This window comes from Apodemus sylvaticus, chromosome 8 (assembly GCF_947179515.1).
Source record: "Apodemus sylvaticus chromosome 8, mApoSyl1.1, whole genome shotgun sequence".
In the NCBI taxonomy this organism is placed as follows: Eukaryota; Metazoa; Chordata; class Mammalia; order Rodentia; family Muridae; genus Apodemus; species Apodemus sylvaticus.
Genome location: NC_067479.1, coordinates 68,030,171 through 68,046,382, shown reverse-complemented (window position 1 = coordinate 68,046,382; position 16,212 = coordinate 68,030,171). Strand labels below are relative to the sequence as shown.

The 16,212-nt window shown below is 40.1% G+C and overlaps 1 protein-coding gene across 10 annotated transcripts in view; it reads right to left on the bottom strand.

Annotated features, from left to right (window-relative positions):
• The window catches only part of Setdb2 (SET domain bifurcated histone lysine methyltransferase 2), a 44,692-nt gene that overhangs the window by 5,345 nt on the left and 23,135 nt on the right, over positions 1 to 16,212 (bottom strand). For all 10 annotated transcript variants that reach the window (XM_052191292.1, XM_052191290.1, XM_052191286.1 and 7 more), the window contains 4 exons: positions 14,728 to 14,897; positions 13,392 to 13,590; positions 5,431 to 5,530; positions 4,819 to 4,912 (listed from right to left, as the gene is read on the bottom strand). In XM_052191292.1, coding sequence (XP_052047252.1) covers positions 4,819 to 4,912; positions 5,431 to 5,530; positions 13,392 to 13,590; positions 14,728 to 14,897 — 563 coding nt within the window. The remainder of the gene's footprint in view (positions 1 to 4,818; positions 4,913 to 5,430; positions 5,531 to 13,391; positions 13,591 to 14,727; positions 14,898 to 16,212) is intronic.

The window sequence follows — 16,212 nt, the reverse complement described above, 5'->3', positions numbered from 1 at the left end:
TAGTGCTAAGATTAGGTCAGATGACATTTGCTTTAATTACCACTAATCTTTATCACATATTAAGGTAGGCAGTATTACTTGAATTTTATAAATGAAAACACTGAGTCTGTAGGACTTAGAAAGATTTACCTGACTCATACTGATGTGCCCAGCTTCTAAAGCCTGTCTTCTTTCTGTGGCATCAACTCTTTTATGAATCTACATGTTGCTTTCTCAATAAAGTATTTAACAGGAAATCCAAAAACAGTGACATTCTTTTCATCAACTCTGGAATCTACATTTAAGTATATTCGAGACATATGTAACAAAGAGAGTGGCTAGGCCTTTAACATGTCACAGTCAGGACTTATTATTTTTTCTCCTAAAACCCAGCAAAAACAACTGCATTTCCAAGGGCTTGCACATTATTAGTGTTTGCTGCCTTTACTAAATGACCAGCCAAAAATTGTACTTTATAAACCAATAAAGGTGATGAGCTGTTTAATCAAGTTTTGCATCCATAATGGAATTAACCATTTGTGAACATACAAGGTATAAATTCATGTCGAATAGAATAAATTCATGTACTTAAAAGAAAAAACAACCCAAACTCATACAATATAATCCAGTGCCTCTTCCCCCTAATTATACTTCAGTTAAAAAGTTGATCTTAGGCAGACGATATGGTACAGTGGGTAAAAGTACTTGCTGCCAAGCCTAAAGTTTTGACACTGGCACTCCATATGGTGGAAGGAAAGAACAGATTCCCAAAAGCTGTCCTCTGATCTTGGCATGCCATGCCATGCATACATATGTGAACATTCTTTCCTTTGAATAAACAGGTACATTTTTTTAAAAGAGGAGGAAGTGAAAATATTTGAAGGTATTTCTCTTTTCTCTTAAGAAAAAAATGTAGGGAAAGAGGAACACTGCTCCACTGCTGGTGGGAGTGTAAGATGGTACAACCACTCTGGAAATCAGTCTGGCAATTCCTCAGAAAACTGGGCATGACACTTCCGGAGGACCCGGCTATACCACTCCTGGGCATTTACCCAGAGGACTCCCTGGCAATAAGGACACATGCTCCACTATGTTCATAGCAGCCTTATTTATAATAGTCAGAAGCTGGAAAGAACCCAGATGTCCCTCAATGGAGGAATGGATACAGAAAATGTGGTATATTTACACAATGGAATACTACTCAGCAATTAAAAACAATGAATTCATGAAATTTTTAAGCAAATGGTTGGAACTGGAAAATATCATCCTAAGTGAGGTAACCCAACACAAAAGAATACACATGGAATGCAATCTCTGATAAGTGGATATTAATTAGCCCAGAAGCCCTGAATACCCAAGACACAGTTAGCATATCAAATGACTCCCATGAAGAAGGAAGGAGAGGGCCCTGATCCTGGATAGGCTTGATCTAGCATTGTAGGGGAGTACCAGGGCAGAGAAAAGGGAAGGGGGTGATTGGAGAATGGGTGGAGAGAAGAGGGCCTATGGGACATATGGGGAGGGGGGAACCGGGAAAGGGGAAAGCATTTGGAATGTAAACAAAGAATTTAGAAAATAAAAAAAATTAAAAAAAAAAAGTTAATGTCAAAGAAGCCAGGAGCAGAATAGTGGTTACTATGAGGAAGAGGGAGCAGAATGTGGTTGCTCATAAGTGTTTGGGTACAGTTGGATAGGAGGTGTAACTTCTAATGTCCCATGATTGCAATAATTAATGGCATATTTCCAAATAGCCAATAGTGAAGAAATGATAAATCCCTGAGGCAAATGATCATTATACAGTGTATACTGAATGCCACACTATACAAATAAATATATGTAACTGTTAATTAAAAATATTTTTAGAAAGAAATTATATTTCCTAAAAATAAAGACTTCTGATTTAATCATTATCATATGGATACTTATCATACAGTATCCATATTTTAGTCAAAGATTTCTAATACTTTCTTCTAGCTACATGATGTTGTTATTTGGACTGCCTACTACATATACTTAGCAAATGATGCAAATAGTGAAAGAACCAAAGCAACCATACTCAAATGGCTCATGTGTATTAAAGGATAAAAGAACTATTATTAAAATTCTCTTCCTTAATAAAACTTTCCCAGCTAACAGCAAACATACAACCACTAATCTATCCTTGTTTCAAGATATTTCCTATCCATTCACCTTAAGGCAGCAAGAGACCAGTGATTGGAGGGGAGAAAGGAGGAGCAGCAAAGAGGAGAGGGAGGCTCCTGGATGAGAGACGAAGACATCCAGATGGCTTCAGACATATTTCTGGTGTTTTGGAGAAGTTAGAAATATTGGGATAAGACTTTATCATTGTATTTTTTTTTTTCCAAGAACACATCAAAATGATCATTCACTATGATCAAGTAGGCTTCATCCCAGGGATGCAGGGATGGTTCAATATACAGAAATCCATCAATACAATCCACTATATAAACAAACTCAAAGAAAAAAAAACCACATGGTCATTTCAACAGATGCTGAAAAAGTATTTGACAAAACTCAGCATCCTTTCATGCTTAAAGTCTAGGAAAGATCAGGAATTCAAGGCCCATACCTAAATATAGTAAAAGCAATATACAGCAAACCGGTAGCCAGCATCAAACTAAATGGAGAGAAACTTGAAGCAATCCCACTACAATCAGGGACTAGACAAGGCTGTCCCCTCTTTCCGTATCTTTTCAATATAGTAATTTAAGTTCTAGCTAGAACAATTAGATAACATAAGGAGATCAAAGGGATACAAATTGGAAAGGAAGAAATCAAACTATCACTATTTGCAGATGATATGATAGTATACTTAAGTGACCCAAAAAACTCCACCAGAGAACTCCTACAGCTGATAAACAACTTCAGCAAAGTGGCAGGTTATAAAATCAACTCAAGTAAATCAGTAGCCTTCCTATATTCAAAGGATAAACAGGCTGAGAAAGGAATTAGGGAAATGACACCCTTCACAATAGCCACAAACAATATAATGTATCTTGGTGTGACTCTAACCAAACAAGTTAAAGATCTATATGACAAGAACTTCAGGTCTCTGAAGAAGGGAATCGAAGAAGACCTCAGAAAATGGAAAAATCTGCCATGCTCGTGGATTGGCAGGATTAATATAGTAAAAATGGCCTAAAGCAATATACAGATTCAATGCAATTCCCATCAAAATCCCAACTCAGTTCTCCATAGAGTTAGAAAGAGCAATTCTCAAATTCATCTGGAATAACAAAAAACCCAGGATAGCTAAAACTATTCTCAACAGCAAAAGAACTTCAGGGGGGAATCAGTATTCCAGACCTCAAGCAGTACTACAGAGCAATAGTGTTAAAAACTGCATGGTATTGGTACAGAGACAGGCAGGTAGATCAATGAAATAGGATTGAACACCCAGCAATGAACCCACACACCTATGGTCACTTGATCTTTGACAAAGGAGCTAAAACCATCCAGTGGAAAAAAGATTGCCTTTTCAACAAATGGTGCTGGCTCAACTGGAGGTCAGGATGCAGAAGAATGCAAATTGATCCATTCTTATCTCCTTGTACTAAGCTCAACTCCAAGTGGATCAAGGATCTCCACATAAAACCAGACACACTGAAACTAATAGAAAAGAAACTGGGGGAGAGCATTGAACATATGGGCACAGGGGTAAAGTTCCTGAACATGACTTTATCATTGTAAATTGGCATTATGAAATTGGGAGTTTCATATTTATAAATATATTTGGTTAACTATTCACGTTTAAGAGTCACGCTTTACTGAGTACTTGAAAGGAGTGGGTGCTGGGCAGGAGTGTGGGACTCCCACTGTTTACAGAGTCTATGGCGGAGAGGAAACACAGCTGGGATGCTGTGAGAGCTAGCTAAAGAGTCTGGCTCAGCAGCAACAGTGAAAGCTGCCCTGAGTGAGACTTGGTGCAAGGGCCTGGTGGGATGGGTACTTTGTTTTTTATTTACCATTACAGTCCTTCAACACTAGTTAGGGAGTTTTCACTGTAGACTAAGAATATGAAATGGGAGAAGAGGCTGCAGTGGCTGGCCTGTTATCTGAACAGGACATCTGTCATTCATACCTCTCTACTGAAGAGATCCACTGAAATACAAAAGTTCAGAAACCCAGGTTGGCCCAAGTTGTAATATTTATCATGCAGAGACTGTACTAGGAAAGACATATTCTGTGGAGGGAGGTTTATACCCTTGCTAGCATTACACTGAGCATCCGATACAGTGATGTAGACTGAACTGCTAGAGTGATATTTCTTTAAGAGTCCAAAAGGAAGATCTGCAATGTGGCTGCTTTGGATAGCCCTTCCAAAGCCACAGACAACACCTGTGGACCATGTAGTCAGAGCCATCCACTCAACCCCTCTTCCTTGCAGTAGGCCACTGCTGACATCAGACTAGATGTCTGCAAACTCTTGTGTATTTAAGACTAATCACCAAGAATTTAACAGTTATATGGTCTCTGTTGTGAGTATTCAATTATACTGATGTGGAGGGAAAATAGAAACCTGTAAATCAACTCCTACAGCTTATAGTGGACTAAAACTTTATTTTTACACTCACCTAATTCTCAAGTGTCATGAAATATTATGCACGGTCTGATTTTTTTCTCAACTATTTAAATACATAAAAAGCATTCTTTCACCAATCACAATTAACATTTGGCAGGCCAGATTTGGAGTACAGCTTACCAAGGTCCACTTGATAAACCCATCAATTTGTTGTGAAGTCTATGGAAAAGAGCTAAGGATTTAAATAAAGGGCAAAAAAGCAGGGAGGTAGGTGACCATAAAGAAACAAAGCCTACCGTGAGCTCTCCCAGCTTTAGAGTTCTCATGTTCTTGAGTTGGTTTAAATCCGTTCTTATCTTCTGGGGTAGCAGACTCTGAACAAACAAATCCCTTCAAAGAAAATAAGAAAGGCAGCTGTGCTTTCTAAGCCAGGAAAAAGGACTTAGCAGCTGGGCCTCTTCACCAAGTATCACTCTTTATAGATCAAATGTGGTTGGTTAGATCTGAAAAGCCGCAAAGCTGGTATTATACGGAGCCTTGGCATAGTGGGACCAACACAGTGCCCATTTTAAGTTGTCTATTCTAGACACGTTAGTAAGCTACAACTACAATTGTAAAGATATTATTTGGGCTAAAAACGTAACAAACTTTTATCTCAGACTTTTGAACGTAGCATGTATGTTCAAAACAACAAAATAGATCTTACATAGTATTATTTAGCATAAACATTTTAGTAAAGGCTAGAAAGGTAAGACAATGGTTGATGTCCTTAGAGAGGCATCTCTTGTTTTCAAGATAGTGTCTTGTTATGTAGCCCAAGCTAACTTCAAACTCATGATCCTCCTGAATTGTCCCCTCCCCCAGCACTAACACTGCAACTGAGCGCAGTTTCATTTTACGATTTTTACCATGTTTCTCTCATTGTAATGAATAACAGCTGTCTTGGATTTAGGTCTTCTAATCACTGAATGACGCTGAGTTCTTGAAATATTTCTATAGATCATTTCCCTGAAAAGGAAAAGAGAAGTTATTCTGTGTATCACCAAAAGATCATTTTATTAGACCTTAAATATAGGTAATATCATTACTTCATAAACTTCCATTATTGTTAGAAATTAATCTAGGGACTAGAGAAATGGCTCAGTGGTTAAAAGTACTAGCTGCTCTTTCAGAGGACATTGTTCAATTCCCAGCACCCATTATCTATAACTCCAATTCCAGGGCATCCAAAACCCACTTCTGGACCCTGAGGGCACCAGGCACACAAGTGATTTAGACAAAACACCCATACACATAAATTTAAAATTAAAACATTAAAAAAATCAATCTACATAATATCTATGCTACTTAATGGAGGATGAAAAAGGTAATTATTAGAAATCAATAATTGACAGAGAGGCCTGGGAGCACAGGTAAGACCACCCCTGCTGCTCAGAGGAACCCATGCTGAATCCTCAGGCTGGAGCTTTCCGGTTTCTGTCTCCAGCTGGGGACTATCCTCTGCCACAGTGTGCCATATCAAGGTGGCAGAGGGAGATAGCTAACCTCCCAGGAGTGCAGAGAGGCCTGAGAGCACAGGGCTGATTCTGGCCACAGAGCTACATACACAAACACCACCACAGGAGAGCTGGTCTCCCAGGAGTGCCTACATACCTGTGTGCACAGAAAGAACGGGAATACCAGAAGTACAGATACACAGGCTTGCAGGACAGATAAGCCACAGTCAGAGACAGTAAGACCAGCTAACACCAGAGATAACCAGATGGCAAAAGTCAAATGCAAGAACATTACCAACAGAAACCAAGGCAGCATGGCACCATCCAAACCCAGTCCTCCCACAACAGCAAATCCTAGATACCCCAACACATTGGAAAAACAAGAGCTGGATTTAAAATCACATCTCATGATGCTGATAGAGGACTTCAAGAAGGACATAAATAACTCCCTTAAAGAAATTCAAGAGAACATGGGTCAACAGGTAGAAGCCCTTAAATAGGAAACACAAAAATCCCTTACAGAAATACAGGAAAACACAAACAAACAAGTAAAGGAACTGAACAAAACCATCCAGGATCTAAAAATGGAAGTAGAGACAACTCTGGAGATAGAAAACCTTGGAAAGAAATCAGGAGTCATAGATACAAGTATCAACAACAGAATACAAGAGACAAAAGAAAGAATCTCAGGTGCTGAAAATACCATAGAAAAGATTGACTCAACAGTCAAAGAAAACGCAAGCTTGTAACCCAAGAGAATGAGAAGACCAAACCTAAGGATTATAGGTATGGAAGAGAGTGAAGATGTACAATTTAAAGGGCCAGTAAATAAATATCTTCAGTAAAATTATAAAAGAAAACTCCCCTAACCTAAAGAAAGAGATGCCCATGAACATACAAGAAGCTTACAGAACTGAAAACAGACTGGACCAGAACAGAAATTCCTCCAGTCACATAATAATCAAAACACCAAATACACTAAACAAAGAAAGAATATTAATAGTAAGGGAAAAAGGTCAAGTAACATAAAGGCAAACCTAATCAGAATTACATCAGACTTCGCACCAGAAACTATGAAAGCTAGAAATCACAGGCAGATGACATATAGATCCTAAAAGAACATAATGTCAGCCCAGACTATTATACCCAGCAAAACTCTCAATTACCATAAATGGAGAAAACAAGACATCCCATGACAAAACCAAATTTACATAATATAATTTCCACAAACCCAGCTCTACAAAGGATAATGGGTAGAAAATACCAACACAAGAAGGGAAGCTACAGCCTAGAAATGTCGGAGACCAAACTGTGGAAAATCAGATCAACAGCTCTCACCTTGAGATTCCACTGACCTTCAGGTTTACAGCTGAACCACCCCCTTCTTCACACAAAGCTGATCAACCGATTCTCATCTTGGCACCTGGATGTTGTCTAGGCAGAACCAGCATTCCAGAAACACTGCTGGAAGCCACAGCCAACATCCGTCCTGGATGACCTTTCTGCCTTCAGTGCTTTTAGCATTCCCCTCAGCCCCTCCCTACTTCCTCTTACAGAGTGTTCAAAAACCAGGCGTTTTGCTTTTCATTAAAGAGGCTTTAAAAAGACCCCCCTTTTGCTTGGCCTCGCTCCCTTCTCTCTTTCAGGCTTGGGTTCCCCTTGGCTCCCCGAATAACTAGGTCCCGCAGGTCAGGACATAGAAAAAGCAATAAAGTAATCTTTCAAGAAACCCAAAAGATAGCCAAACAGAATTCTACCTTTAACAACAAAAATAACAGGAAGTAACAATCACTTTTCCTTAATATCTCTTAACATCAATGGACTCAATTCCCCCATAAAAAGATATAGAGTAACAGACTGGATATGTAAACAGCACTGAACATTTTGCTGCATACGAGAAACCCACCTCAGTGACAAAGACAGAGTCAAAGGTTGGAAAACAATTTGACCTCTCAGAGTCAAAGGTTGGAAAACAATTTTCCAAGCAAATGGTCCCAAGAAACAAGCTGGAGTGGTCATCCTTATATCGGATAAAATCTACTCTCAACCAAAAGTTGTCAAAAAAAGATAAGGAGGGACACTTCATACTGGTCAAAGGAAAAACCTACCAAGATGGACTCTCAATTCTGAACATCCATGCTCCAAATGCAAGGGCACCCACATTCATAAAAGAAACTTTACTAAAGCTCAAAGCACACATTGCACACCACACAATAATAGTGGGAGATGTCAACACTCCACTCTCAAAGGACAAATCATAGAAACACAAACCAAACAGAGGGACAGTGTATTAACAGAAGTTATGAACCAAATGGATCTAACAGATATTTATAGAACATTCCATCCTAAAGCAAATGAATATACCTTCTAAGCAACTCATGGTACCTTCTCCAAAATTGACCATATCATTGGTCACAGAACAGGCCTCAACAGATACTGGAATATTGAAATAATTCCATGCACCCTATCAGATCACCACGGTCTAAGGCTGGTCTTAAGTTCATACAAAAACAACATAAAACACATACACATGGGTGTTGAACAATGCTCAACTCAATGATAACTTGGTCAAGGAAGAAAGAAAGAAATTCTAAAAGTCTAAAGACTTTTTTAGAATTTCATGAAAATGAAGATACATCATACCAAAACTTATGGGACACAATGAAAGCAGTGCTAAGAGGAAAACTCATAGGTCTAAGTGCCTCCAAAAAGAAAATAGAGAGAGCTTTACACTAGCAGCTTGACAATATACCTGAAAGCTCTAGAACAAAAACAATCTAATACACCCAAGAGGAGTAGACGGCAGCAAATCATCAAACTCAGGGCTGAAATCAACCAAATAGAAACAAAAAGAACTATACAAAGAATCAACTAAACCAGGAGCTGGTTGTTTGAGAAAATCAACAAGATAGATAAACCAGAGGGCACAGAGGCACGATCCAAGATAGTGAAAACTATTCTCCACAACAAAAGATATCTTGGGGGAATCACCATCCCTGACTTCAAGCTCTACTACAGAGCGATAGTGATAAAAACTGTATGGTATTGGTACAGAGACTGGCAGGAAGATCAGTGGAATAGAATTGACCCAGAAATGAACCCATATACCTATGGTCACTTGATATTTGACAAAGGAGCTAAAAACATCCAGTGGAAAAAGACAACATTTTTAACAAATGGTGGTGGATCAACTAGATGTCAACATGTAGAAAAATGCAAATTGACCCTTTCTTATCTCCTTGTACAAACCTCAAGTTCAAGTGGATCAAGGACCTCCAGATAAAACCTGATACACTGAATCTAATAGAAGAGAAATTGGGGAAGACCCTTGGGCACATGGGCACAGGGGAAGATTTCCTGAATAGAACACCAATAGCTTATGCTCTAAGATCAAGAATTGATAAATGGGACCTCATAAAATTGCAAAGCTTCTGTAAGGCAAAGGATGCTATCAATAGGACAAAACGGCAACTAACAGATTGGGAAAAGATCTTTACCAATCCTACATCTGACAGAGGGCTAATATCCAATGTATACAAAGAACTCAAGAAGTTAGACTCCAGAGAGTAAAATAATCCTGTTTAAAAAAATGGGATACAGAGCTAAACAGAGAATTTTCAACTGAGAAAACTCGAATGGCTGTGAAGCACCTAAAGAAATGTTCAGCATCCTTAGTTATCAGGGAAATGCAAATCAAAACAACCCTGAGATTTCACCTCACACCAGTCAGAATGGCTAAAATAAAAAACTCAGGTGACAGCAGATGCTGGTGAGGTTGTTGAGCAAGAGGAATACTCCTCCACTGCTGGTGGGATTGCAAACTGGTAAAACCACTCTGGAAATCAGTTTGGCAGTTCCTCAGAAAATTAGACATAATACTACCTGAGGACCCAGCTATACCACTCCTAGGCATATACCCAGAAGATGCTCCAACAGGTAATAAGGACACATGCTCCATTTATGTTCATAGCAGTCTTATTTATAATAGCCAGAAGCTGGAAAGAACCCAGATGTCCTTCAACAAAGGAGTGGATACAGAAAATGTGGTATATTTACACAATGGAGTACTATTCAGCTATTAAAAACAATTAATTCATGAATTTCTTAGGCAAATGGATGGAACTACAAAGTGTCGTCCTGAGTAAGGTAACCCAATCACAAAAGAATACGCTTGGTATGTACTCACTGGTAAGTAGATAATAGTCCAAAAGCTCAGAATAAACAAGATACAATTCACAGACCACAGGATGCTCAAGAAGAAAGAAGACCAAAGTGTGGGTGCTTTGATTTTTCTGAGAAAGAGAACAAAATACTCACAGGAGCAATTATGGAGATGAAGTGTGAAACAGAGACTGAAGGAAAGGTCACCTAAGAGACCTCCTGGGGATTCATCCTATAAACAGTCACCAAACCCCAACACTATTATGGATTACAAGAAGTTCTTGTGGAAAGGAGCCTGTTAATGGTTGTCTCCAGAGGGGCCCTGCCAGAGTCTTACAGATACAGAGGCAGATGCTAGCAGCCAACCATTGGACTGAGCATGGGGTCCTCAATGAAGGAGTTGGAGGGAGGACTGGAGGAGCTGAAGGGGTTTGCAGCCCCATAGGAAAAAATGATGATGATGGCCAACCAGAGCCCCCAGGGCTCCCAGGGACTAAGCCATCAATCAAGGGGTACACATGGTTCCAGCTACAAGTGTGATGGAAGGAGTGGGAGGTAACAGTGGGAGTAGAGGTCTTTGGTCCTATAAAGGCTCAAGAGATGCCCCAGAGTGGGGAAATTGAGGAGGGTAGGTTGGAGTGGGTTGGGCAGAGGGGCATCTTCTTGGAGGCAGGGGGTAGGAGGATGGGTTAGGGGTTTCCTGGGAGAGGGGAAAACTGGGAAAGGATATAATATTTGAAATGTAAACGAAGAATATATTTAAAAAAAGATATCAATAACTGTAAAATGTGTTTTTAAGCAATTAAGGGACCCTAATTGCCGCGGTTGCCCAGTAAAGCCTGTAAAAAATAATATTTTACAGAAAGAGGCAGAAAAAATGTCTCCTGGGAAGAACGGAACTTCCTCTTACATTCAGAAGCTGAAAATCTCAATTGACAATTCTGATGGCCGGGACATGGTATAACCAAGCAAATATAGATATATAAGAATCCATCTTATAGCAAAAAATTCTGCTACATTTACCTCCCAAAAGGATATATTTTGATATGGTTCCAATTATGATAGAAAAAAACCATTCTTAGCAGGCCCCAAAGGCATTCCAGAAATTCCAGTCACAAGTTCTTTTTTGGTTTTCTAGTCCTTGCCTTTCAGGGCAGGTGGATCCTGGAACAATGAGCCCAGACTAAGTATATTTACATCTGAAAAAAATCTTACTAGGTCCCTGCCATACAAATGAATATTGGGCAAGGTAGAAAGAATTTACATTTGAGTTGGTAGGTAGTTCCATAGCTACCTGCCCCCACAAGTTAATCCAGCTCCACCTTTTACTCTTGATTTTGCTTGTTATGCAGATAGACTATCTCTACTCAGGCCCACCTGAATAGCAGGGCAAGTTTATGAAGAACTGGCCTTTTGTTACAGGCCTCACACAGGGAGTCATTGAGCAAAACAACCTTCTTAGCTTATCCAGGAATGATTCAGGATACAGTTCATACTTAATACTCACGAAGACTCAATTTAGACTCAGAGAGGCAATAGATATTTTTTACTAAGAGAGAGAGAGACACTCGAGGAGGAATGAGTTAGTTCATTCAGGCTGGGCCTAAGGGCTAACAGCCGGTTAATTTACCAGGCTGGCCCAAAAAGCTGCAGCCAGTTAGTTTTACCCGGCTGGAGGCTAGAGGCTGCAACTGGAGCTAATCACCGGTGGCCCCGGGCATGGCACAAAAATGCAACTGGCAGACTAGGCAGAAGGATTCTTGAAAGACAACGCGAGCCAGGCAGCTTCCCGAACTCTACAATGCTGCCATTTTCGCCAGGAGGCTAGGCACGGGAATCATCCTTCAGCTCCTGGGTCAGTGCGACAGCGAGACCAAGATGAAGAAGCAGTTTAGCTACATGCGCCCTGGACTTTGGGTAAACACCCTGTATTGCCCGAGAAAGCCTATCTAGCCTTTTACAGATGTATGTGATGCTTAATTTGAGATGTTAACTTGACTGGACTTTGGGGGATACCTGAAAAATACATTCAGATTTCAAACCGCCTCTGTGGTCATGTTAGTTTGTCATTTCCCACTGGACCTGTATCTTCCTGGACCAAAGAATCCTGGTTTTCCCTCAGCAGACTTTGGCCCGTAACACCTAATAAAGTTTTCCAAGAGATCTCCCCAGGATCTTCTAGATTTCATAGTCTCTAGGAAGTCTGGTGTAATTCTGATAGGTCTGCTTGCCCCATAGAAGGAACAACAATATGAATCAACCTGTACCCGCAGAGCTCCCAGGAACTAAACCACCAACCAAAGAATACACAGAGAGGACCCATGCCTCCGGCTGCATATGTAGCAGAGGATGGCCTTGATGGACATTAAAGGGAGGAGGAGGGGCCCTTGGTCTTGAGAAAGCTCAATGTCCCAGTATAGGGGAAAGCCAGGACAGAGAAGTAGAAGTGGGTGGGTTGGTGAGCAGGGGGAGAGAGGAATGGGATAGGGGGTTTTCAGAGGGGAAACCAGGAAAGGGGATAGCATTTGAAATGTAAATAAAGAAAAATCTACTAATAATAAAAAAGAATTTTTAATCACAAAAAAGCTTTCCAAATAGAATGATGATAAAGAAAATTAAAATGTATAGCATTCATAAAAATCAAATGAAAAATATCTGCCAGGAGCCAAACTGACCTTACTTTATGTTTAAAGTTCATTTTAAAGATAGGCTTAGGTTTTGACTTCTCCTCAGCAACAGACCTTGGAGAGATTGGGTGGTGGTCAATGGTCACTGTGCCCTCCCAGAAGAAGGAAACATCTTGCAGCTGCCAGAGATTCACCTTGGCTGAATGCCTGGGCTACGTGAAGAATCCCACTTGCCTTACTTCCTCCCTGCCTGTATAAGTTCCCTGAGAAAATACAGTTTTGGGGGCCTTGAACAGTTAATTAGTCTTGGCCTTGTTCTTTGCGTCTCCTGTCTCTGTTTCTCTGCCCTTCTCTTCTAGGGTCCCCTGTCGAAAACCCCCGCAGGCCGGGGCAGTTATCCACAGTGAACTGAGAAATGGGACACAGGAGGAAATGTGCTGGCTAGATATTAAGGTAAGAACACTGGATTTATAGACGTGTTAAACTTAAAGTGAGGCAAGATAATGTTTAAGGGAGAGATGGTGGGAAGAGAGAGAAAGAGAGACAGAGAGGGGACAAACCCCAAACATTCTGAGTTTTACTTACACAGCAGGCTCTTTGCGATCACTGGTAAACTTAGGAGGACATTCCTCATTTTTAGGACTTTCACAGTGCGTTTCACAATCTGAACATACAACTTCTATTTTCCTCTTTTTGGAAAATGAATTTTTTACAATGTGCTGTTGTTCTCTTCCGTTCTCACCAATATTACTTTTCTTAGGAGTGGCTCTGGTCAGTAACCTTCCTGAAATAAAACATAAGTGTTCAAAACAGAAAACTACCAACAAGTAGGCATCTGTCTTCTCTGTGCCAGGAGCACATTGTTTCTAGAGAAACAAACCCACCCTATAAATTCTAGAATACATCAAAGAGAATCATTCCAAGATACTAAAAATGAGCAACATGAGACTGTCTTATATTCATAATTAATATAAACTATATGAAAGAAGTACCAGTCCATTTTGATATCTTATAAAGATCCATAGTGACATAAAAACAAATGTAATGTGAAAGCACTCTAGACAAGACTTGTTTTTTTAAGTTTGAAATCCTAGACTCTTTTAAAAAATTATCTATTTAAAATTTGTGACCTCAATCTATTATTATGCTTAAACTCAGTTTAATATTAAAATCTGTCTCATTTACTGCATCTTCTTTCATGAATCAAAATTATAGTTATCCAGCTAGAATTGGTGGCTAGTTAATGCCACTCATCTTTCTAGGTCGGGCTCAGGTCATATCCTAGCTCTGCAGATACTGCCAATGACGCTTCCTGGACAACACTTAGAGTGAGTAGGCAGCTTCACTAAAGGGCTAGCCTGAGAAACAGGAAGAATGTCTAGGCAGGCTGGGTAGTATATGTGTATGTAAGTGGCATGTGACAGATTCAAGCATGGCCAACTATTCAGGAGTCCCTGAAACTGAGATGCTTAGAGTTACCATCTGAATCAACATTATAATACTAAGTTGTGAAATTTTAGTCAGTTCAAATATTAAGAAGCTTGAGATGGATTGCTTTCACCTTAGTAAGTGGGTCATTAGGGTTTGTTGTTGTTTGTTTGTTTGTTTGTTTGTTTTTTAGAAGTTCTCTTCCCTTACTCCAAAGCACCTGTAGCTGTGGAGACAATGTGCCGTTTGTTTAAGTCTTAAGCCTTGGTGAAATAGAACCTTTCCTTGCTGAAGCACCTGGTACCTTATGGCATCTCAGCCCTTCTGGACCCAAGGTCCAGTCACTTGTCTCCTATGTACTGCCCCTACATCTTGTTGTTCTCTGCATCTGGGTAAATGATGTCAATGGCTCTGACTAGGACAATTTATATTCACATGCAGATAGATCCTACTTATAGGAAATACATCTTTAAAAGACAAATCTTCGCTTTACCTGAATAGATGCACACAAATGTCCCTTTGTCAATGTCATCCAGGCAGCGCACTCCCCAGCCCTTCTTCTCACTCTTGAACACCTGCAGCCTCACCTGGGGCCCATGCTGGATGACTCGGTTTTGACACATCTGATGGTTACACTTGCAGAACAGGTTGCATTCATAAATGCTGGCAATAATACACATAAGACAGTATCAATAGATAGTCTAAAAGGCAAAATGAAGTATATATTGCTACTTTACTCAACTAATAACGAAACTGAGGGAAATGTGATAGCGCAAGGTTAGATTGCCAGAGTTTCTATTTTTAAAATGGAATTTACTTTTATTTATGTTTTGTGTATTAGTGCTTTGTGTATCAGTGAGCATAAGTGTACGATATGCATGCCTGGTGCCCACAAAAACCAGAAGAGGGCACTGAATCGCAGGGACCAGAGTTCCAACTAAATGTGAACGCTCATGTGGGTGCTGGAATTTGAAGCTGAGTCCTCTAGACTCAGGCAGTGAGCCATTTTTCCAACCTCAAACAAGAAGCTTATATAGCAGAGCTTAACCTACTAGGCTGTTTCATTAACATCCACATGTCAATATTTACAAGATATGTATCCTGGTGCTTAGTACACAGTAAATGTTAGCTTTTAAAATATGTAAAGGAGCTTGGCGGTGGTGGCGCACGCCTATAATCCCAGCACTCTGGGAGGCAGAGGCAGGTGGATTTCTGAGTTCGAGGCCAGCCTGGTCCACAGAGTGAGTTCCAGGACAGCCAGGGCTATACAGAGAAACCCTGTCTCCAAAAAAAAAAAAAAAAAAAAAAAAAAAAAGGAAATGGCTAGGATCAAACTCTTCTAATTCTAGTTAGTTCTGTTGATGCTATTTCTTAGTATTAATCAATAGGCTAAAAAATATCAACTGTCAAGTTAGTTTCTTTCAATCCCTTTTTCTTTTAGTACGTCTATATCTTTAATATTGTGTGTGTGTGTGTGTGTGTGATCGTGCTCATGCATGTGTTGCACACCCACAAGCACAGATGCCAGAGAAGGTCAGGTCTGCTCTCCTGGGCTCTGCTTTATTCCCTCGAGAAGGAGCCCTTCACTGAGCCTGAAGGCAAGCCTCAGGGATCATCGTGTATCTCCAGCCTCTAACAGCACTATGCTAACATGCATGGTTGGCTTTTCATGTAGGTTCTGGGGATTAGAACTCAGGTCATCATGTTCCTTCCTACTGAGCCAGTTCCTCAGCCCCTTCATTTGTTTTTGAAAGAGCTTCCCTATGGAGCTCAGGCTGGTCTTCAACTCACTATCACTCATTTAGCCTCTGCCTCCCACATGCTACAGCCACATTTTAATGGAAAAATGGCTACTCAGAGTCACTCATTCCCTGAAGAGTCAGACTTGAAGCACATGAGTGATTATTTGAATATACTCTAATGTGTGTGATCACTGACTTCCATTCCTAATATACAATGGTTTCATGATATTTCTTAA